Source organism: Pinus tabuliformis, chromosome 7 (assembly GCF_031772625.1).
Source record: "Pinus tabuliformis cultivar Carrire ecotype Pingquan chromosome 7, CPIR1, whole genome shotgun sequence".
Lineage (NCBI taxonomy): Eukaryota > Viridiplantae > Streptophyta > Pinopsida > Pinales > Pinaceae > Pinus > Pinus tabuliformis.
In genome coordinates, this window is record NC_142293.1 from 2,028,422,006 (window position 1) to 2,028,447,613 (window position 25,608).

At 39.4% G+C, this 25,608-nt stretch overlaps 1 protein-coding gene across 1 annotated transcript in view; it reads left to right on the plus strand.

The window, feature by feature from the left end:
• Window positions 1–12,225: 12,225 nt before the first annotated feature.
• The window catches only part of LOC149256636 (uncharacterized), a 35,260-nt gene continuing 21,877 nt past the window's right edge, over window positions 12,226–25,608 (plus strand). The window contains exon 1 of the mRNA XM_089455423.1: window positions 12,226–12,853. Coding sequence (XP_089311549.1) covers window positions 12,350–12,853 — 504 coding nt within the window. The 5' untranslated portion in view covers window positions 12,226–12,349. The remainder of the gene's footprint in view (window positions 12,854–25,608) is intronic.

Sequence of the window (25,608 nt, forward strand, 5' to 3'; positions counted from 1 at the left end):
ACTTGAAGCTCACATCTATTGAAGGAAAGGAATTTGAGGATGCAACAAAGTATAGACAGCTTGTAGGAAGTCTCATCTACCTCACTACTACCAGACCAGACATTTCATTTGTTGTTGGAATCCTCTCCAGGTTTATGCAAAAGCCTTGTGAGGGACATTGGTCTGCTGCAAAAAGAGTTCTAAGGTACTTGAAGGGAACTCAAGACCTTGGAATCAAGTATACACAGGTGGACGACTTCAACTTGATTGGATACTCTGATTCAGACTTCGATGGAGACAAAGAAACTGGGGTATCTACTTCAGGATATGCTATGAGTCTTGGATCAGGAGCTGTCTCCTGGAGATCACGCAAACAATCAGTACCAGCAGATTCCACAACAGAAGCAGAATATGTGGCAGCAGCTGAAGCAACGAAAGAAATTGTGTGGCTCAGGAAAATTCTTGAAGATTTGCAGGTAAAACAAATACAATCAACTCCACTCATGATTGATAACACCTCTGCAATAAAGTTGGCCAAGAACCCAAAGTTCCATGATCGTACTAAGCACATCAATACTAAATATCATCTGATCCGACATCATGTTGAGGCCAAAACAATCCATCTCCGTCATTGTTCCACAAACGAGCAAATTGCAGACATCTTCACCAAAGCGCTTGGAAGAGAAAAGCTTGAAAGATTCAGAACGATGCTTGGACTCACCAACATCCCTTCAGATTAAGGGGGGGAATGTTGACACCTAATCCGAAACGGATGAGGTGAAGCTGGACAGTCATCTAGAAGATGAACTGATCCGTTTTGTGTATGTATAAATAATAGTTGGCTAATGAATAAAATTATTAGTTCTTTCTTGCGCTCATTAATTTCTGGAGTTCACCTGGCCTGACAAAACAAAAAAAATGACAAAATTGTAGGACACTTAACCAAAAGAAAACATTAAAAAGGTGATTTAGTTAAAAATTTATGGAAATGGTCCCCATTATTTGAAATAAATAAGTAAAAAATGGGGGTGTTGAGTTTGCACTACAACAGATTCACACAATAGTTATGGACCATGTGAGGAAAATGATGCATGTGCATTTTGCAAGCATCTCCAAGATTCTCACCATATGCCAGTTGGTAAAAGTGGGTGGCTAGAGTCATTTGCAATGTCGTCATCATCATCAGAAGTTGAAAAGATGAATGACAAGTTCAAGGAGGTAATAAGCATTTCAAGTACAATTCCTTCTGTTTATGTTCATAACACCTATTTTGCAGCATTTGAGCAACATACCAAAGGCATTGGTATGAAGTTTCTTTCTAAAATGGGTTACAAAGGAGGAGGCCTCGCCATCAATGGCCAACAGATCACCAATCCAATCATGGTACAAGAGAGACCAAAGTATCAAGGATTGGGATATGGTTAAAGTGAGCTTGGAGAATGCTTTAAACGGTTTGAGGCACAACAATCATCTGAGGATGATATGTCACACCAAGATGACGGTGACAATGTTCATTTGTCTCGTAAGAGAGATGAATGCTTGAAAGGACCTTGCATGTCATCGTCCAGTCCACGTCGTCAACGTTGCAGCTCCAAGGACAGGTATAAATCTCATGGGAGATTTGCAAATGCTGGAAACTTTGACTATTTGTTGAATATGTTCCTTGTTCTTTTTGTGATGCATTTGACCATTGTGTGGTTATTTGTGAGTAACACATGGTAATGGTTAAAAGTATGGATTAGATTCCAAGCATCAAGCATGATGAATCTCCTTTGCATGAGAGGACTTCCTTGTTGGCAAGCAAGAGAAATTTCTTTTGTACCCATTGCAAGATGCATGGGAATGGAAATGAACGATGTTGGAAATTACACCTAGAGCTTCGTTCTAAGAAGGAAAAATAGATTGTGCAACCTATTGCAAGGGAAGCAAGAGGTGGCAAAGAGGACTCGCAACAATCCTAAAGAAACCTTCAACGCAAAGTTGATGCAAAAAGAGAACCCATAAGCCCAAGAGAGGAAGAGATTAGGTAGTTTGTTTGTAAATTTGCAATTACTTGTTGTTGTTTACCTATTTGGGTACTTTTGTAAAGTGAACAATAATAGTCATCATGCAACAAGTATGTTTCATTGGTGTTATGTTATTGGCTTGTTTAAAAGTCCATATGTGTAAAGACTTTTGGAATGTACAAGTTGTCATCCAAGTTTGTCTACAAGTTTGTCATGTACTCACCAATGCAAGTATTCAAGATGAAACTTGTTGTGAATAGAATTTGTAATTAAGATTATACAAGATGATTATGTTTTTGTAGGAAAAGCCAATTACGTCATTGAATTTTTGCAACAATGTGCTTTTGTGTACAAGCTTAGTTTCAGGATGGTAAAGCAAGTTTATATTGCTTATGATTTCCAAGATGGATTCAAGTTTGTCTTCAAAAGTTAAATTTCAAGATGAAGTTGTGTTGAGTCATGCAAATATGAGATTAAAGAGAATGTTCAAATTCCACTTATCAGTGTTTTTGTTTCTGTGTCAACGATAAGAATTTTTGGCTCGATTCTTAACAACACAATAGGTCTTCACGAAGAAGATAGGTGAAGTGCCTTGATTGGAGCTTGAAGTGCACCAATTGAAAATATATCATACGAATTTAATTTTTGGATAATTTTGAGTTTCAACCTCATTTTATTTACTAGGAGAAGTAAAATTTTGGAGTCCAAAAGTTCCTAGTGGGGAGCTATGACCAGGTGATCAAATTTTAGCTCAAAAATTAAAGTGTCCATATAGTCTTAAAACTAGAATCAAGTCGAAGTGCTCGTTGTTCCTGAATCCAACGACGTTTGTTTCACTCAATCTGACATTTTATGCTCAAGTTATTGCATTCTGATCGTTTGGCCTAACAACTAAAAAATGAGCAGGTTTGCGGATTGGGCAGCTAAATGGCCTTCTGTACAATTAATATCATGTAGGGTGACTATGTAGCTACGGACCAATAGGGTGCTTCCAGGTGTCAAGCTTTGGTTCGTGCAGGTGGTCAAATTTTATTAGTTTAGGGGTTGTGATGTGGACTAATGGAAGGGTGCCATATGGCACCCCCAAGTAGTGAAAAATCTTGTTTGGTCGACCAGAGGCCCGGCCGGGATCAAACCCCTGACCTCAAGCTTACCAACATCGCGCTCTACCAACTCCTCAACATGGTGGTTCTTAACCACTATGGCCACAAAGGTTATCTAAGGTTTACATGGCGCATATATGGGAGGAGGGGTCGAGTGGTCAGCCCTATCCCCAGTCACCTGCAACATCACACAACCATGGCGCAAGGAGGAGGGGGCTCGGGACCTTAGCCCATCCCATGGTCACAATGTTCCCACACAACAGTTGGCTAACCAGAATGAGTGCCAACAATGAGGGGGCTTACCACTAGCCCTAGGCCCTAGTCGCATGCACCTACACAGAACCATGGCGAAGGCACTCGACGGAGGGAGCTCTGTAAGGGGACCAACTCCAAGCCATATGGCCACCCACATGACCGCAACAGTTTAAGCGAGGGAGCTTCGGTGGAAAGGGTGGGTCGTTGGCCTGGTCCTCGACCCCGTGGAGGTTAATATGACCATGACCCGAGAGTTTAGGGGCTAGGCTGGCGGGGCTAAGCAGTTAACCCGACCCCCGACCGCATGGCCCATGTGGCTAGATTATTCTACATAAGGGTTATTGGGAAATTTAAGTATGCAACAAATTGCACTTTCAGGGGGTGATTTTGTCGCCCCCGCTACCGAAAATAGAGTGGATTTATAGGACAATTAGACTGTTGGTCTGATTTGTAGGACAGATAACAACAAAACTACATGGAGAGCTTGTGGAGCCATATCTTTGTGAGTTTTTGGCCTTTTGAAGCTCAAGAAGAGTCCACCTAGGGGTTTTTGGACATCTTGGATCTAATGGTGACCTCTATTTGCTGATTTGATCACATCTAAAGGAACTTTTTACAGGTTCAAGTCCACAAGTTTATGGATCAGTTAGTGCTTTGGAACAATTCTTGAAGGTGTTTGAGCATGGAGAAGGCCTTGTAGGAGTTTTCTTACCTTCGAATGTTTACTGTAGGAGCTGTTACTTGCAGGGTTCGGCTCATTTATTCTTTTCTCATTATGTTTTGTTGAGGAAATCTTTTTATTTGTCTTTCAATGTGGACTTAAAGTGCTTAAATGCTCATGTATGCTCATTCTAAGATGGGGTATAGGGTCTTTATAGTATACACCTTGTTTTTTGATGTTTTCATGACTGACTGTAGGTTGAAATGATGTTTATGTGAGAGTTATTTATAGGATAATATTTCTTTGAAGGGGAAATAGCCACATGTTTTATCAACAAACTTTATGTACTCATTTTCCACTGAATATATGGAGTGGTCTAGCTATGTTGGCAAGCCCAGAGATGTAGCTCAGGAGGGCTGAACTTCATCATCAAATCCTTTGTTCTACTCTTCATGAATTCCTGTATGATTTATGTGATGTTGTGTTGCTTATGCTTAAGTTTACATGTGAAAACTAACTCATATCTTGAAGAGACCTTTTGGAAAACTTGTTTTGTGTTAAGACGCATTTTTTTCCTTACAAAGTGTCAGAGAACGATCCTTGTTTTCTGGAAGAGGAAATTGACCTCCTCCTCCATTTTCAGATCACTATCTTTGAAGAGAGGGATATGACAGGTACACACATTCACAATTAGCTATTACAAGAGGATGAAAGAATGGTCTTTTAACATATAAAAATAACCCTAAAGGTCTAAAATCCTAACCCTAGAAGATGAAGCACCAAAAGGTTTGTGGGCCTTGAGGTGGTGAGTTATTAAATCAATTTCTCGAGGGTGCAACTTTTGCATACAATATTTGTCTAGGATGAATAATAGCTTGTTGGAAGGAACTATCTAATGGCCACAACTTTTAGGTGGGACCAAGGTATGCCATGGTAACACACCACCCCTTAAATAGCCAAAAAACATCATTTAAGGCCTCAAAATGACCTCAGAAGCTTGGGACCCGAAAAGCCATAGAAAAACTGCTAAGAAGATAGAAACCATTGACTTTGTGGAAGAGACGGGTGCCCACCTATGTATAACTAGATCGACCTACATGAATTTGAGTGTTCATTTCAATCATATATTCATGGATATTACAATGGGTGAGCTCAACACCTGAGTTTGCCATTTAACATCAATATTTCATGAACAAAATATGGGATGGACTCATATTATATAGTCCATTAATCAACATCGATGATTTATGAGTACCTTAGCCACATCAACACATTATTATAGAGCTTTTTTCTAGCACTAACTTGTTCCAAGGTTGTAATGTCTGAATTTTGGGGAGTATTTAGGGATTCATGTTTTATATAAGTAGAACATCTTATGCCATGTTTAGCACATTTTCAATTTATGTTTCTAACATTCTATTCTTAATTGTTTTCTTGATGCATTGAATTAATATCCACAATATGTGGATGATGCATGAGGGATGAAAGATGGACACTTCCAAATTCTTGATTCCACTAGTTTAAAAAAAAAATGAGCCTTTTTAGTATGAATGATATTTTTGGCTTCCCATTATTAAATTCTTCAAATGACTACTTTCATATTTTCATGATTCACAATCTTGGAAAGTTATTATTTTTAGAAGTTTCATCTTTCTCAAAATTTAAAAGTGGATTAATATATCCATTGAAGAGATGAGCTTGGAGTTTTGCTTTGATGAAGTTTCTACATGTTTTAATCTTTAGTGAAAGGTATTCAAATATGATCAATGTTAAGGCCTAGAAATAGAAAGTTTTAGATTTTAAAGATGATCACATTTTCAAAGACCTAGTTTTGAGTACAATATGAGAGTGAAATTTTCGTATACTTTTAGAATTGTGTGTTTTTTTTACTTATTTATGGATTTTACATTATTTTTAGAGGGCAGGCATGGTGTATAGCATGCTTGTCAAATTTCACTCCATTTTGAGAAGTTTGATTTTTGCTTGAAATTCATCCCTAAACTAGGTGTGAGAAGATGTTGCAAAAAAAGGTTTGACATCACCTGGAGTTCTTGTATATAGAGATAATATTCCCCCAAACTTTATATTTACAACTTTTTAAATAGAACTTAGCATCATTTTGGTTACTATATCTTAGTGATTGATTATGTTTCCAACCTTACTTCAATCCATGCATTGGTTAACATCAAGAACCACTCTCTCTTAATTGATTTTCTTACTCCATAACCCATAAAATTCAAGGCACCACAATCCCAATTTATAATTTTTAGCCTTAAAATTGCTACATTTCACATTCTTACATGTAAAGGTGTCATTTTTAAGGCATATTTCCATGTTCTAACAACAAATTCTCACATTTCCTGAGGCATAAATCCATGTGTATATGTAAATTGATTAGTTTTTTTTTTAGTATTTTGCAGCTCTGATATTTCAATTTACAACAAACAATTAACATACTTTAGTGGCATTCTTGAGTCCCTAAATCCTGGAATTATCTTCTTGATTGCGTAGGGAATCCTCTTTGTGGTTAGCAAGCACTTATTTAAATTTCTAAGATTTTTTATTTTGGTAAGTTGGGTAGATGATTTATATTATATGAGATAGAAAAATAGAACATATGATTATCTTGCTATGCCTACTAGTGTACCACAAGGGAAACCAGATCAGTAGCATGACATTACTGCTTTTGTCCAAGTAAAATGTTTGAAACTAATAATAAATCTTGTTATATATTATTTGCTAAACAAGCTACTTCTTATTTCGAAGGCTTGAGTGCCTTCTTGATAATCATTTTTTAAAAAAACACGATGAACAAACATGATACAGTTTCCATGGACAACTTATATTCAATAGAAGAGTCCACTTGGATCATTATTGGTGCTCCTCTCTCCCTGTTTGAGTTTGTGAATTCCAATTCAACAAACATCTTTTCGATTGTTATCATTTTGTTGTCTAACTTTTTGATCTATTTTTAAACTTCATCAAAGCACAACAATATTTCCTGCTACTCTTTGAACATTCTACCAATATTTTTCCCATTATGGTTTTAAGGTGCTAATAAATGTCAATCATTTGCACATATTTGGTATGTCGCATTTTCGTGTTGCCAGTATCCATAACCTAGTTGCCATTATCCATAACCTAGTTGCCAATATACTCCACTGCCTTTGCATTTTCTATGAATCTCCGCTTTTCCCTCTCACCTTCCTCAATTTCCCTACAGATTACTGGAGGGGTTGAAGTTCTAAGAGGTTACATGAGGTCATAATGCGAATTCTCTAATTATCTTGAAAACCTTATAGTTTCAAGCTTTAATAAGACAAAACAAAGGCTTTGAAAATGTAAGTCTTTGACAAATATAAATGGCAATGCCAAGCCTTGTCTTGAATGTTGTATTAAATATGTTATAGAGGCTCAATCGAAGTAGTTCAAGCTTTAATGTGCAAAACAAAGGCATTGAAAATGTAGTTCATTGATAGATTTAAATGGCAATGTCAAACCTTGTCCTGAATGTTGTATTAAATATGATATGGAGGCTCAATTGAAGCAAAAAACTTAAATGTTTAGGCTTTCAAATTTGCAAAAACCTTTAAATGGATGAAGGATTTCTTTGTCATGTCATTACTTTTGTGGAGGATAGTTGAAGGATAGAGGCTCATGTTTTAACTAGGTCTAGTTGGGGTGGTCGGGGGAGAAAAAATGTTATCCTCCCCACCCATGTTCAAATCTTACACGTGACATATTTTTCTCTTCATGAGCCAATTGTTGTTGAAGCGATGAACCATGAAGAATAAGATAACATCACTGGATGTAAAGGAAGTTGTTTGGTTACATATAAAAAAAGGATATAGGGTCATGTAGTGGGGGTGCCCCAATGAACTGTCCCATTTGTGGGAGAAATTTAACTTTAAAACATATTTTTTGGTTTCACAAGTTTGCTAAATTTGCTTGGGATTACGTATATATGTTTTGTAGCCAATTTATCCCTTTATCCATCCCTTATGAAGTGACCCTCTCAAGAGACAAACCTCATTGGATTGTCAAGTTCAATGCAACATTTCAACATTAGAAAGTAAATCCTCTCCTTTATTAAAAAATGAATGAATGAAACTATGTTAAAGAAAGTTCAACATAGTTAATGCTTTACATGGTGTGGCAACTCACTCATATCTACAAACCTTGACTTTTTGTAGATTATAACCTAATTATAGATCATAGAGATGTACATGGAATACCTATGCCAATTGTTGGAATTCCTTTTTATTTTTGGGTGAGTTTAGGGGTGGAGGGCGGGGCGGGGAGAGGGGGGGGAGTGGTCTCTTTACCCAATGAGTAGGGTGAGTAGAGAAGCTCTTACCAATTGCCTTACCCCCTTGATTGATTTCATTAATCATGATGATAGGAAAGGATACATCACCACTATGTTGACCACATTATTTGTGAGCAAAGTGAAAGGCATCATTCTTAACCTCCACCACCTTCACCTCAAGGAAACAAGTGCATATGGCTTGAATTAGCTATATCAAAGGCTTACAATATTCTTTGGCAAGAGAAAGTAAATATGGGTGATCTAAATTAGATCATTATATTATTTTCCATTCATCTAGATGCTTTCAGGGTGGAAAAATAAGAGAAATCAACAAACAATAGTAGTTTTTGCCGTGGTACTTAGTTTGGAGAACTAGGTTTGGAAACCTTTTGCAGTTAGTTTAAGGCCTTAAATGATGATTTTTTAGGGGTAGAACTTCAGTAGTTTAATGTAGCACCCCCGTAACGCTACTCTACATATAGATACCTTTCCAATGGTCTAAAAGAGACGTCAATCAGAATTTGGATGCAAAATGTATGTTTCTCGAAAGTTGAAATATTGTGATTGACCACCATAATTTGGATACCACATTAGCCCTAGTTAGTCATGGAAAAGGGACTAGCTATGTGGGGATGAAGAAGAAGACTTTAGAATGGTCGAATTGTAACTCATTTTGAGGGTTGAATAGGTCAAATTTAACCCCAAGTTGGCTATCAAGTTGTGTGATAACCAAACCATTATGAGGAAATAAGGTTCCATTCTATTTTTCTTGCATTTTGTTCCATACTAGAGTAGAGTAGCTAAGTGTGGATAGAGGGAGAGCATAATAGAGGGGGTTTCTAATTTGTAGTAGCCCACTGCCACAGGTCTCAGGCAACTCCATAAAAAGTGCCTCCTCCTTCGTATCTGCATCAATTTCATTATAAACAAAAAAGAGCAGAGAAACCTCACCTACGAGTGAGGTTTTCTTCGAAAGGGTTTCCCAAATCTTATCTTGGTGTCCGTGGTGTTTAGTGTGTATTTGTATTTCATTTTTCTCTATTTTCTGCAATTTATCTATTGCTTACAAAGCAAAAAAAATAATAAAAATAATAAATCCATAAATATAAGGAAAATTAACCCACATAGTATAGATTTCAGATTTCAATCTATTTTAATTAGATTTGTTGGAACAAATTGTCTAGTGGAATATCCATAACAATTTCTAGATCAATTTGTGGGAGGCCATTGTTACCAACATAGAGCCTATGATGGATGGGTGGCCCACAACCTCAAGATAAAGATAAGTTGTTGTGCAATGCAAACATAGTTGTCTAGTTTATTTTTATTTACTTGAACTAGCTTCCTCTTATCACAATGAGGTTAACATGCTTGGATTTAACACTCCAAGGGAACCATTAACACCATTCAATTTGGTTGCCTGTGGCTTAGATGTTGTGAGTAGGGGGTATCTATTCCATCAAAGTTGCTTAGGACTTGCACTTAACCCCAATCGTTGTTGCATGTGCTATTATGCATCCACAAATGCATGCACATGCATAAGCATGTCACTGGATAGGAATTGAACCTTAACAGGGGTTATATTAAATACATTTTGTCACCTACTTGACAAGCCATTGTTGATTATCTGTGTAGTTTATCATTGTTGTTCTTCGAGTTATGTGCATCCACAAACACAAGCACATGCATGAGCATGCCAGGTACTACTTGAATCTCAATGGAGCTACATTAATTACTCACTTTGACCAACTTGATAAGCCATTAGTTCTTTGCTTGAGCCATGTTGGTTGATTAGTCTAAAAATTTATACATAACATGTCATAAAAAGAGTTAAATTAAACTAAAGGTGATAACACTCACTAAATTAATTACTTACTATTATGTTTAAATTTATGAATTAATTAAATTAACATTTACCATTAATCTTCATTTTTTATATACTTATTTATTAAAAAAATATAATTTTATACTTACTTTATCCTTGTCAAGATAATATTCGGCAAAATCACATAATCAATCTTTTGTTGACGCGTTTCGAACCAACCAGTGTGGTTCATCGTTAGGACAAGTTGAAGAACTAATCTAGCTTAGCTTGATTAAATAGAGTGTGCAGATATTCCAACGGCTATATTGCAACGGCTAATTTTGACCAGAGGATCAAAGTCAAACCCCTAATTATATTATTAATAGAAGCATATAATTCATTATTATTAGTTAATCTAATAATATAATAAATTTATTGTTTGAATACAATGGTCATTATGTCTTTATATTTATTACATAACCTAAATTATTTAAATACAAATAAATAGTATTAAATTACTATTATTCTTGGAATTTTGTAACAATAGGTAACTGTGTATTTATTTAATAATAAATGTTTAAATCAAAGGGTCCAATGGTAAACTAGATATAATGGTCATTAATAAATTATGGTAAACTAAATATAATGGTCATTAATAAATCATATCTTCATCTAACCTATATTTTTATTATTATTCCCAAATTATTTAAATACAATAAATAGTATTAAATTACTATTATTCTTATAATATAGTTACAATAGGTAATTGAGTATTTATTTAATAATAATTATTTAAATTTAAGGGTCCAAAGGTAAACTAGATCATCTCTAAAACAAATCATTTATATTAATTATTTAAATGTAAGGCCCATTCGAAATTAAAATAATAAGTTCATACAATAATTTATGTTTATTAATAACCTATATTAACCTATTAATTTATAATTCTAATATTATAAATAGTCTTCTAATTGAATCATTATTATGTAAATACCATACTAATAGCATATCCATTAATTCAATATTATATCATATATTTCTAATAATTTCTTGTTTATCATTAAAATCTCTTATAATTAATTTAGAAATTTATATCCATTAAACAATCAGTGTTTATTACTAAATTTTATAAAAAATTTACTTATGATATTACTTATAAGGTTCAAGAAGAGGGTCTTTATTAATTCAATATATAGGAAATCAGTTAAAGGAAATAACAAGGTGTAGAAGAATTAAAAATCAAAGCAAAGAATCTAATCTAATTTTAAATTACCCCTGGGATAAGGTTAATACCATAATTAGCCCGAAATTATTTAATAACAAATTACTAACTCCTGCACTCCAAAACCCGCCAAAAACAGAACTGGAGGAGAGGGAAGAAAGAAACCATGAGACCTAACAAAAGGGGAATGAGGAGGCTAGGAAGACAAGGCTGGGACCCAGCAACTGCTAATCTTCCAGCCATCGTCCCTATTAAGATTGTTCGGCCTTTTCTCAATCTCCAGGGCCTCTCTAAATTTGCGATGGTGAAACTGCGCAACTTTGGCAATGACTTGAGCATCTTCTATACAAACATGATGCATAGTCTTCCCCGCATGCTCAGCCAGGGCTGAGGACTTGGTCCTACCATGTCTTAAGTCAGCCGAATGCTCGCTAATCCGTTGATTGATAGAGCGACCAGTCTCACCAATATAAGGGGTCCCACAGGAACAGGGAATGACATAGACGCCCTTCATGTCCTTAGGGTCAATAGGGTCTTTCACAGACCTGAGGAGCTACGGATAGTGCGGAGAAGTCTATCCTTTTAAAAAACACTGATATATCATTAAAATATTTTAATGTTGAAAAAACATACAAATAACGTTAAAATCTTTATATTAACAAGCAAATCCATGCCTCACATTCAATTACATATTCTAAGAGAACATAAGTCCATAATGTAGAATTAAATAAACCAGACTTAAACCCTAATAAAGATAATAATAGTACTGTTAACCTCATAAAAATTCAAATCATAGCGCTTCCCCAAACAAATCTACAACTCGAGAGGCATGCCACCGGTGACAATGTAAATATTGTAAAGACGAAGAAAATACAAATGGGATTATATTAATGTTTTATGATATGCAACGACGGAGGCCAGGCATGATATGAATCATAGATGGGTTGCTACGAGAGTTGTAACAACCAAACAAGATAAGGGATTGCGGACTAGAGGCAGGTGAGTAGCGCATGGTAATCGTAAGGGGGATGGGAATGACAATGGCAATGGCAGGCTTCACCTCCACCATTTGCCTCGCAGCAGCTTCCTCTTCTTCACGCCTCGGCGCCTCTAAATTTAACACCGTCTCCTTTTATGGAACCATTGCCCATCTCCATTTTTTGCACCGTCGCCCCTTGCATGCGAGCTCCCCTGCGTCACTAAAATTAGCACACTTTTCCAGCGCTTTCTCCCTGCGTGGTGCTTCTGGCATCGAGCACAAGGGATTGAATCCCACATTTATTTGTCGCAGAAGAGCCTGTGCCCGGGCCGATGGCAGTGTCCAGGTTACTGAAGAGCAGCAATGCGGGTGGTCACCGGCGTCGTCGGGAACTGTGGGAAAATTCAAGAGAAGGCTTCGTATTGCCGACATTAAGGGCGGGCCAGACCAAGGGTTGGACCGCGTTGGGCAGAGCTTCTCTGTACGAGGATGGGTTCGAACATGTAGAGCTCAGAAGTCCGTTACATTCATAGAGGTACTCTTATTCTCTGTTTTCATGCCTAATGAAAACTCCAATAATCAACTACAGAAAAACCTCAAACAATGCAAGCTTCACGTGCATATCAAATTCGGACATAGTTGGGTCTGTGTTGGTGGTTATATTCAGTACAGCCAATGCAATGTTTTAAATTCGGACATAGATGGGTTTGTGTTAGTGGTTATATTCAAGGCAGCTGATGCACTGTTTTAAATGCAGGCATATATGGGTCTGTGTTAGTGTCCATATTCAATACACCCAATGCACTGTCTAAATTTAATGTACCATTACATGCATTTAAACCTATAGACATGAAGTGCTGATGGATCCCCTCCCCCACTTTGGCTCCAGATAAATAAAAAACTATAATTTCATTAATGTGCTGCAAATTACCACAAAAGCAGGTCAATGGTTATGGCGCTAACAGATACACCGATACACCCAGAGAGTAAATACAATGTGGGAGTGTGAAAGCAACTCCAAGATCCATTCTAAAGGAGAAAAAAGAAGAAGAAAAAACTGGAACTAATAAGTCTCTAGGTAAGAGCTTTAAATCAGCATACATCCATCGTATCTCTGAATCTATCAAGCATCGAGAGGGATCAAACCTCTCGAAGTGTAAATCTTTTTCCTTTAGTTAAGATGGATATAGACATATATGAAGAGAGAGGTGCAACAATATTTTTATGTAAATATCATAGTTATAGTTTTTAAATTTATGTGTATATCTCTCTCTCCCTATATATATATATATAATTTTTTTCTAGGTTACAATGCCTAGGGAAAAATCTGGGTTCTTCCCCTCATTTTGAGGATGGTGCCTAAGGTAAACTCTACATTCTTTCGGGCACAAGTCTAGGTCAACAATAGGGCTCAATGTTGTTAAAACTTACAATAATATACTCATTATGAGATCAACATGCCACTTATAGGAATAGAGCTTGGGTGGGGAGGATAACATTTCATCCCATAACCACTAAGGCTAGACCCTACTGAAAATCTCTCTTTTTGTATCTCTTTTGTTGAAATTAGGTAGCCTTGGGAGGTACTCCCACAAGCCCTTGGTGCTAGGCTTGTGAGGAGAAAACCCACAGAAAGACAAGTTTGTGGGTGAGGCACCCAAAGTGGGTAGGCTTGGAACCCAAGGAAGCAATTTAATATGCTAATTTAATGATAAGGTTGAGTTGGCAACACCTTAATGGACCAACGGGTTCCCTAAGTGACCTATGGACAACTATAAGTAGCCAAAGGATAGGCTAGGTCATGAGGTGTGGAAAGGCATACACTTGTGTAAGGAAAAAAATAGCTCTAAAAGAGCCACAACAAGCTAGAGAGAGGCTGAGTAAAGGCTATAAGTCACAACAAGGAGTTCTGTGAGCAAAGGAGGCTAAGTTAAGGAGTCTACCTGCAGGGCAGTAGGCTGCCGGGCCTGCTATAGACATAAAAGAGGGGCCTGGTGTGGACAGGAAGGTTGAAGGCTATGGGACAGGTCGAGGGTGAGTAGGCCTTGTGCAAGCAATATGCTGTTGGCTATGGAAAGCAAGGAGTAGGGTTATGTAACAGAGATTGCAGAAGGATTGATAATGGCCTAAAGGAAAGGGTTGCAGTAGTATTATTGTTGACAACTGTAACAAAGGAGTGTAGAAGGACCGATTACCAAGGATAGCAACAACAAGTACAATTGTATACTTATTGTATTTTTTGGGCAGATGAGAGTCAAAGGGATAAGGCCTTGGCCTTGGGTTATTGGTCAAAGGAAAACTCCATGTGGGTCATCTTATTTATGGTAGTTGATATTTTTCTTGGATCCCTCTCATTGAGAGGTGTAAGATTGATCTAAAGATCATCCGATTCCGATAAGTATTCATGGAGTTATGAATTTATTTGTGTTATAAGACAATTCGTCAAGGTCGGCCAGCAACCAAATAACCCCCACATGTGCTCAACGTTTTAGTATAAAAGGAGATGACTTGAGAGTCATTTCACACACTTCTCTCTTGATTTCTCTCCACTTGTTTTGGGTTTTAGTGTGAGAGAAATCTAGGAGGAAGAAGCCCTAGACGTTGGAGGAAAGGAGGCTGCCCTAGCCGCAACAAAGAAGACAGGCCAGCGAAGCTATGGAAGGGATCTACGTTGACCTAAAGGAGCTCATGGAAGAAGTTTAACGCAGCTATGGAGGAGGCCTTAACAAGCCCTAGCCGCAATCCTAAAGTAGCCCTAACGCTGTCCAAAACAAGCCCTAGACACTGTCCTAAACAAGCCCTAGACGCAGTCCTAGCACAACCCTAGTAACCTAGGGGATGCAGTCAAGAAGGAGGGTTATAACCAGCCCTAGATGCAACTACCTAGATGCAGTCAAGGAGGGTTATGCCATGCCCTAGCTGCAGCATATGGAGGCAGAAACGTGTTAAAGGAGGACTGTTTTAGGGTCATTTTTAGGATGACAGAGTTGCTGTTAGGAGGGCCAAGAAGCTAGGCTAGAAGGCCGCAATACCGAGACTACTTCAGCAAAGGAGAGGGGACGATAAGGTCACCTTTGTGACTGATGGCATAGCGAAGTTACCTTGTTGTTGGCCGCAAAGGAAAGGAGCTCGGATTTGCTCCTTGAGGACTGTTTGAAGAGGCAGCAAGGTCTGTGTGTAGGCCGCCCTCATAGAAGGCTGTTCTGGGCTAGAAAAGCAAGGAGAATCCTCCCTGAGATAGGCTGAGTAAGGGATCTTAAGCTGCAGGCCTGTGAGTTTTGTTTTGTGGGTCAACAACCCTACACATGGAGTTATAGGTCCCTCCTCAAACAACGAGGTCACTTATCTTACAAAGAAAGAAAGGCCACATAATTTAAGGTGGGTTTTGGCATGATCATTGGGCTGCTGTAGGATACAAGAGGATGCCCTAACCCATGACCAGAACTCTGCCCATGCACAACAGTATGGCAAACATGGAATAGCAACAACAGTGGGACAACAGTGCTAGCAACAATGGCATAGTGCAATGATGGCACAATTGGGATAACAAGCTGTGATGGGACAACGACAATACAAATGGGACAGCAAAGCTATGATGCTTGATGGAGCAAGCAAATGGGACAACAGTGGCTAGCATGGTGCAACAATGGCACATGGAACAACTGTGGTAGCATGGTGCAACAATGGCACATGGGACAACAATGGCAGCATAAGGTTCAACAGTATGATGTGTGCAACATGGTCATGAGTTCCAACATAGTGATGATGGGTGCAGCACGATCAGGTGCAGCATGATGACGAGATGCGACACAATGATAGGTGAAGGAGTCACCTTGGAGAATCAGTTGAAGCAACATGTCTTCAACTGAGTTCAGCCATCTCATGTATCATCTTCTTAGAGATGATCTATGCGCTTATTTAGATAAGTCAAAGTGTTGACTTCTGTTGTAAATGTACTATCTCTCTTGCTCTCTCTGCTGAACTATTGAAGAACATATAAGGAGAATTGATCAAGGGTTTCCCCACATTGGGGTTTGTCCTTGGCTAGCGCCACATCTTGTGTCCTCATGTCTTGGCTTATCTTTTGCGATCTATGTTTATGTTCTATCTGCAATTTACTTTAATGCTGATGTGATTGCTAATCTGGAAAAGATATTGAGCTAACTATGAAATTTGAAATAAATTGCTCTAAGCATAGAACATACCTAAAATTAACATGGTATCAGAGCTGAGGTGAAGACAAACCCCAAGCAAGAGTAAAAGAGAAATCACCGAAGACAGTTGGGAAAGGACAAAAGGATCAATGGATTCCTTATCCCTCTTCAAATTCACCGAGGGTGAAATTGAAGCAGAGAATATTATCAGAATGGTGCAGTGGAAGCTTCTGATGGCCTACCTAAAGATCACTTCAATGGGAAGTCCGGATCTAAGGGTGGAAGGAAAGGCAAATGCCTTGTTTGTAACAAGTTCAACCATTATGCAAAGGAGTGTCCGAATGGTAGGGACACATCACTTGATGATGATAACAATCATTACAGGGACATCTTCAATGATCAGAGGAATGACATGTAATGTAGGTCATCAAGGAAATGACCGACTCTTCAGGAAAGGAAGGAACCCCAAGTATGAAGAATCAAATGTTGTTTCTGATAAGATAAAGAAGTGTTGTCTTGTATTGGCCCTCTCCTTTAGACTCTTTGGGAATCTGGCTTATTGATTGTAGTGCTTCAAGGCACTTCATCGGATAGAAGGGTGCTCTCTCTAATTTGGTAGAGATGGAAACAATCGTGGGATTATACTTGGAATCGATGCCACCTATCACAGAAAGGGTGTAGGGAATGTTACCCTCAATTGGATGAGGTTGGATGAGGGTAACTCGATTCATTTACAGAATCTCTTTTATTAACCTGATCGCAGGAAGAACCTGGTGTCCATTTCGGCAATGGAAGTCAAAGGTTTCAGGGTGGCATTCGTCGATGGAAAGGTACGTGTTTGAAAATAGAATTTTCAAAGATGCTTTTACTCATGGGTTCAGGGTTCGCAATTTGTATCAAGTTGCAGGATGGTCCATTGGGGACCATGTCAGTTGACACATCTCATCTATAGCACCGGAGGTCTGCTTATTGTGGGTCCCTACCCGATGTGAGTCAGATAGTGTCAGGGATGCCTGAATTCAAGAAGAGCAAGAAGGTACATCTCCGAGATGTACCGAAGGAAAATCCTACAAGGGGACCATTCCGCTCATGTAGCAGGTCCATAGGTTTGGAACAACCCGAGGGGTTTGAGATTCATAATCGAGAATCTCATGTATGCAGGTGGAAGAAAGTCCTTTATGGCTTGAGGCAAAACACCCCGAGTTTAGTTTGAGAGGATTGGTCACTGTCTGATGAAGTTGAGATTCACTAGGAGTGAAGCCGATCCAAACCATTGCTTGAAGGTTGTGGATGATAGACCTCTCATACTGGCACCTTATGAGGACGGCCTCTTTTTGATAGGTGCAGACCCTCTCATTTGCAGAAGTAAGAGGGAGTTGGATTCTGGATTTGGAATGGTGAATTGCAAGCCCGTGACTACCTCGATGGAGCTTAACTTTCAAAAGTTATGTGGTAGTGATGTCGGACCAGATTTGGGAAATGCCTCTGAGTTTCATAAACTCATTCGCTTTGATGTTCTTGGTGAACTTCCGTCCGGATATATGTTTTGCAGTTAGCATGTTGGGCTCATATTTGGTTGAGCCTCATTGGATTGGTGCCAAGAATCTTCTGAGATATCTTCGGGGCACAATCTCTCATGGATTGAGATACACTGCCGGAAATGTGAAGCTGCATGATTATTCAAATGTTGACAGAGCAGGTAGTGTGGAGGATCTCAAGAGCACTTATGAGTGCTGATTCTCTTTGGGTTCTGCTCGATATCCTGGATGAGCAGGAAGCATAAGACGATTGCTTTGAGCACCACTGAGACCGAATACATAGCTACGAGTATGACCTCGTGTGAAGTTGCCTGGTTGCAGAAGCTCTTTAGTGAGTTGTTTGTACACATGATGGATACCACCGTGATCTTCTGTGTCAACCAGGGGGGATTTGATTGTTGAGGAATCTCGTATTCTATGATTTCTCCAGCATATAGACATCAAATACTACCTTATCTGGGATATGGTACATCGATGAGCGAGGAGGCTCCATCGCATTGAGACTGATGTACAGGTCGTAGACATTCTGTCGAAGCCCCGGGGAAAGGTCAAATTTGTGACTTTCCTGAACGACTTGGAGTTGTTGAGAGACCCTCTTATGAGGGTCTTGCATGATGCATGCATTGAGCTCTAGGAGCTCTGGGGGGCTTGGGGTATTTCTTGGAGCAACAAGCAACCATAGGGCAACTCACCCTCCCCTAATGGTGCACTGTGTACAGGGTGAATGGTTCAACCTTCCCCTGTGATACCCCGTGGCGACTTAGGGACAGGATGAGTGGTTTTCCTGTCGAGGCATCCTACCCATGCAGTCTGGGACTCATGGGAAGTACCTCTCATCTGGCTAATGAGTTGGGAAATGGGGTTAGGGACCATTGTAGTACTATCGATGGACGCATCGTTGTATCTACAGTACTCCCTATGCTAGGATGATCTCCATTGATCTGGGATCAATGAAACTGTCCAGGGATCAATATGAGTGGTTTGAGACACTCTCTTGTGATATTGATCTGGGATCAATGAAACTGACTTCGGGTCAGTAAGAGTGATATAACTCACTCTCTTGGAATTGATATGGGATCAGTAAGAGTGGTATGACACACTCTCTTCATATGGAACTGACTTCGGGTCCGTAGAGAATGGTATGAGACATTCTCGATCAATTCTTCTTCTTCATGGTTCAGCAGAGCAGAGTAGTGCAGGGCACTGATGGTAGAGATAGTACAGCCGGACAGATGGATCATCGGATGGAGTTCTCCCTAGTTGAGAGGGAGTGTTAAAATTGGCAACTAGGGCCAAACTTAATGTGGGTCATCTTATTTATGGCAGCTGATATTTTTCTTGGATCCCTCTCATCGAGAGGTGTAGGATTGATCTAAAGATCATCCGATTCCGATAAGTATTCATGGAGTTATGAATTTATTTGTGTTATAAGACAATTCGTCAAGGTCGGCCAGCGACCAAATAACCCCCACATGTGCTCAATGTTTTAGTATAAAAGGAGATGACTTGAGAGTCATTTCGCACACACTTCTCACTTGATTTCTCTCCACTTTTCTTGGGTTTTAGTGTGAGAGACATCTAGGAGGAAGAAGCCCTAGACGTTGGAGGAAAGGAGGCTGCCCTAGCCGCAACAAAGAAGACAGGTCAACAAAGCTATGGAAGGGATCTACGTTGACCTAAAGGAGCTCATGGAAGAAGTTTAACGCAGCTATGGAGGAGGCCTTAACAAGCCCTAGCCACAGTCCTAAAGCAGCCCTAACGCTGTCCTACACAAGCCCTAGACGTTGTCCTAAATAGGCCCTAGACACAGTCCTAGCACAACCCTAGTAACCTAGAGGACGCAGTCAAGAAGGAGGGTTATAACCAGCCCTAGACGTAGCTACCTAGCTGCAGTCAAGGAGGGTTATGACATGCCCTAGCCACAACATATGGAGGCAGGAACAACGTGTTAAAGAAGGACTGTTTCAGGGTCATTTTTAGGATGACAGAGCTGCTGTTAGGAGGGCTGAGGCGTTGGGCTAGAAGGCCACAATACCGAGACTACTTCATCAAAGGAAAGGGGACAATAAGGTTACCTTGATGCTGGCCGCAAAGGAAAGGAGCTCGGATTTGCTCCTTGAGGATTGTTTGAAGAGACAACAAGGTTTGTGTGAAGGCCGCCCTCATAGAAGGCTGTTTTGGGCTAGAAAACCAAGGAGAATCCTCCCTGAGATAGGCCGAGTAAGGGATCTTAAGCCGCAGGCCTGTGAGTGTTGTTTTGGGGGTCAAACAACCCTACACATGGAGCTGTAGGTGCCTCCTCAAACAGCGAGGTCACTTACCTTGCAAAGAAAGGAAGGCCGCATAATTTAAGGTGGGTTTTGGCATGATCATTGGGCTGCTGTAGGTTACAGGAGGATGCCCTAACCAGTGACCAGAACTCTGCCCATGGACAACAGTATGGCAAACATGGAATAGCAACAATAGTGGGACAACAATGTTAGCAGCAATGGCATAGTGCAATGATGGCACAATTGGGATAACAAGCTGTGATGGGACAACAACAATACAAATGGGACAACAAGGCTATGATGCTTGGTGGAGCAAGCAAATGGGACAATAAGGCTATGATGCTTGGTGGAGCAAGCAAATGGGACAGCAGTGGCTAGCATGGTGCAACAATGGCACATGGAACAATTGTGTTAGCATGGTGCAACAATGGCACATGGGACAACAGTGGCAGCATAAGGTGCAACAATATGATGTGTGCAACATGGTCATGAGGTCCAACATAGTGATGATGGGTGCAACAGGGTGAGGTGCAACATGATGACGAGATGCAACACAATGATATGTGAAGGAATCACCTTGGAGAATCAGTTGAAGCAACTTGTCTTCAACTGAGTTCAGCCATCTCATGTATTATCTTCTTAGATATGATCTATGTTCTTATTTAGATAAGTCAAAGTGTTGACTTCTGTTGTAAATGTACTATCTCTCTCTCTCTTTGCTGAACTATTGAAGAACATATAAGAAGAATTGATCAAGGGTTTCCCCACATTGGGGTTTGTCCTTGGCTAGTGCCACATCTTGTGTCCTCTTGTCTTGGCTTTTCTTCTGCGATCTACGTTTATGTTCTATCTGCAATTTACTTTAATGCTGATGTGATTGCTAATCTGGAAAAGATATTGAGCTAACTGTGAAAATTGAAATAAAATAGAACATACCTAAAATTAACAGTAATGGCCTAAGGAAAGGGTTGCAGTAGTGCTATTGTTGACAACTGTACAAAGGACTGTAGAAGGACCGCTTACCAAGGATAGCAACAAAAAGTACAGTTGCATACTTATTATATTTTTTGGGTAGATGAGAGTCAAAGGGATAAGGCCTCGGCCCTGGGTTATTGGTCAAAGGATTGGCTTGTATTTTGGCATTGTATTATGAATTCTAAAGGGCCATGATCCCTAGTACGAGAGCCCTGTGGGATTTTTATTAAAGGACTAATAAAGAACAAGTTTTGGACATTAATTCTTGTGTACTATCATTGTTCTAATTGCTGTTATATTTCCGCCGTGCAAATTGTTTTAAAGCTAGGCATCTTCAGTGTGTTTATGTTTCCTAGCTAAGGCATATACCAAGCCCGGGGTGTGTGGATTTCTAACATCTTTATAGAAATTTTTAAATCAGGTTTACATATCAAATCTTTCTCTCCCTCTTTTACTTATTTTAATTTTTTATTTTCGAGAAAAAATTTGGTAGATGAACCTGAATGGATCACACCCCCTTGGCCAAACTAGTAGAGCCTAACTCCGAGGGTGTCGAGGAGAATTGACCCAGTGACCTCGCAATGGCACGGTACTTTAGCAATGGGAACTCAACCAATTGAGCCAAGTTGCTAACCCTCGGGGCTTCAAATCTCTCTCTTTCATATGTATAGAGATAATTTTATTGTTGTTTGTTTCTATTTTTGACTAAGATATAATTTTAATATTGACTTTATTATATATTTTTTAAAGCCGACATGAAGTGTTACTGTTAAAATTGGCAACTAGGGCCAAACTCCACATGGGTCATCTTATTTATGACAACTCATATTTTTCTTGAATTCCTCTCTCTGAGAGGTATAGGATTGATCTAGAGATCATCTGATTCCGACATGTACAAATGAAGTTATGAATTTATTTTGATTATGGACAAATTGTCAAGGTCAGCCAACAAATTCATGTAGGGTCAGAAGCCCAACAATCATGTCTATTCATCCACAACGTTTAACTATAAATACATGATGCTTTAGCCTCATTTGGACACACTCATCTTGACACATCTCTCTCTCTTCTCATTGATTGGGTACACATTTCTGGGCAACATCTCTCTCCACACATGCGAAGGAAAGGCGAACGAATTTTCTGTTTTGGACATTGATCGAAATTTTGGGACAGTTTGACCAAGCGTTGACCTCTTTGACTACGATTTTTGGTGGAGAAATTCTATCCCAACAGGGCACATTTTTGGGCACAAAAATCGAGGCAATTCGTTGACTTTGACCAGCGTTGAGTGCAGTTAGGGCTGACCGCAGGTTCACTATTTGACTAGATTTTGACTGGGCTGATTTCGGGCTGATTCATCTTGTTGTTTGGAGGCCTAAGTTGATTGAAGTTGACCAATTTGCTGAGGGTCAAATCTGCCCTATTGACCAGCGTTGACTTTTTTGGTTAGATCTCTTTTGCTGCTGTTATAAATTATCATATTTGTAAATTGTATTAACTCTCTCTGCTGAAGTATTGAAGACTATAAGAAGAATTGATCAAGGGTTTCCCCACATTGGGGTTTGTCCCTAGCTGGTGCCACATCTTGTGTCCTCTTGTCTTGGCTTGTCTTCTACTATTTATGTTTATGTTCTATCTGCATTTTACTATCATGTTGATGTGATTGCTAAACTGGATATGGATATTGGGTTCTAAAGAAATTGAAGTAAAATTGCTCTAAAGCATATAGAACATACCATTCTTGCCTAAAATTAACATGGTATCAGACCTGAGGTGAAGACAAAGCCCAAGCAAGAGTGAAAGATCAATCACCAAAGATAGTTGGACAAGGAAAAAAGACTCAATGGGTTCCTCATCCTACTTCCTGGCTGAATACAAGCTCCATGATAAATCTGACTATCATGGATGGAAGATATCTCTTGATTTGACCTTGGAAGAGAAGGAAGTGATGGATTATGTGCATGGTAAAATCCCTGAACCTCTTTCAAATGCACCGGCTGCTGCGAAGACCAAGTACAATAAGGCTAAAATTAAAGTGAAGAAGATTATCAGGGATTCCATTGACGAGCATTTGGTGGCCTATATTATTGAATTGAAGACCTCCAAGGAGATATACGACAGGTTGGTCGGCATGTTCAAGGTTAGTAATGCTAATCAAATTCTATTTCTCAAGAATAAGTTGAAGAATATTAAGAAGGGCAAGGACAAGGACATTCAATCCTATTTCTTGAGGATTACTGAGATCAAGAATGATCTACTCTCGATTGGAGAAGTCATTCCTAACAGGGAACTTACTCTCACCATCCTTGGAGGACTCCCAGCTGAGTGGTATGTGTTTAGAACCACTATACTCAACAATGATCGGATTCGAGGGTTTGAAGAATTGATGTCAAGATTCAAGAAGAAACAAGAATGGTGGAGCAAGAAATGCCTTCTAATAGAAGCAACCCCACTGCATTCTCCGCTCATGCCAAAAGGAGGAATAATGCAGGGTCTAAAGGTCATTTCCATGGAAACCCTGGATCTAAGGGAGGAAAGAAGGGCATGTGCTTTGTTTGCAATAAGTTTGGCCACTATGCAAGGGAGTGTTCTAATACAAGGGATACACCTTGAGATGATGACTATCATAACAACTCTAGGGGCAACTTCAACAACAACAACAACGATCAAAGGAATGGCAGGTCCAATGGCAAAGGAAAAAGGAATGCGGGACATCAAGGAAATGGTCGACCCTCCAAGAAATCAAGGAACTCCAGGTATGAAGAATCAAATATTGTTAACAATAAGCAAAAAGAGTACTATCTTATATCGGCCCTCTCCACAGCCTCTCCTCCGGAAACTTTGGGAAATTCGCTGATTGATAGTGGTGCCTCAAGGCACTTCACCGGATACAAGGAAGCCCTCTCTAATCTGATAGAAAAGGAGACAAACTTGGAGATCATCCTTGGAGACGATGCCACCTATCCTGTGAAGGGAGTAGGGAATGTTACCCTTCAATTGAATCAAGGTAACACTATTCATTTGCAAGAAGTACTATATGTACCCGATCTCAAGAAGAACTTGGTGTCCATTTCAATAATGGAATATAAAGGATTCAAGGTGGCATTTATCGATGGAAAGGTACATGTTTTGAAAAGAAATTTTAAAGATGCTTTTACTCTTGGGTTTAGGGTTGACACTTTATATAAAGTTGGAGGAAGTCCATTGGGAGCCATGTCTTGCGACACATCTCTACAATCTGAACTATGGCACCGGAGGTTTGCCCATCTTCATTATAAGGCCCTACTCGATGTGAGACAGATGGTGATAGGTATGCCCGAGTTCAAAGTAGAGCATGAAGGTGTATGTCTGGGATGTGCTGAAGGAAAACTTACAAGGGGACCATTCCCCTCACGTGATAGTAAGACCACAAACATATTGCAATTGATCCACTTCGACATATATGGTATGATGCCTGTAAACTCCTTAGGAGGATACTTATATTATCTCACCTTTGTGGATGATTATTCTCGCAAGACCTGGATCTACTTCTTGAAGAAGAAGGATGAAGTGTTCACCTGGTTCCGACACTTCAAAGCCTTGATCGAAAACCAATTCGAGAAGAAAATCAAGATATTGAGGACTGATAATGGGGCTGAGTACGAATCCAATGAATTCCAAGATTATTTTAGAGAATCTGGCATTAAGAGGCAAACTACAATGCTATACACTCCCAAGCAGAATGGTGTGGTTGAAAGGAAGAATCGTTCGATTGTAGAAGCTGTTCGTGCCATGCTTCATGATCAAGGCCTTCTGAAGTTTCTATGGGCTGAAGTTGCCAATATTGCCGTGTATGTTCAAAACCAATGCCCTCATCAAGCATTGGACTCCAAGACTCCTGAAGAAATGTTCATTGGTAATAAACTCAATGTCTCTCATTTTAGAATTTTTGGAAGCCCTATATATTTTCATGTGCCGAAAGAGAAAATAAGCAAATTGGGTGCATCTGGGAAGAAAGGAATCTTTGTGGGATATAGTGAAAATTCTAAGGGATATAGAATTTATGTGGCTTGTCAAAAGGAAGTTGAGATAAGTCATGATGTCACCTTTGACGAAGCTATGGTCCTCAGGAAGATCAACAACCTTCCTATTCTAAGAAAGGACAAAGAAGCTGACACCAGAAATCAGGGTGAAAAAGAGGACAAAATGATGCTTGATGTTGATGAACCTATGGATCCTATTGATCCTCCTCCTCACGAGCCCTCCTCGTCCAAAAGGAGACACTCATGGCTTAGGGAGACTCTCGAAGATGCTGAGAGGCACATTGCACCAAGGGGGACTTTCCGTGAAAGCAAGACGCCAAACATGTATCAA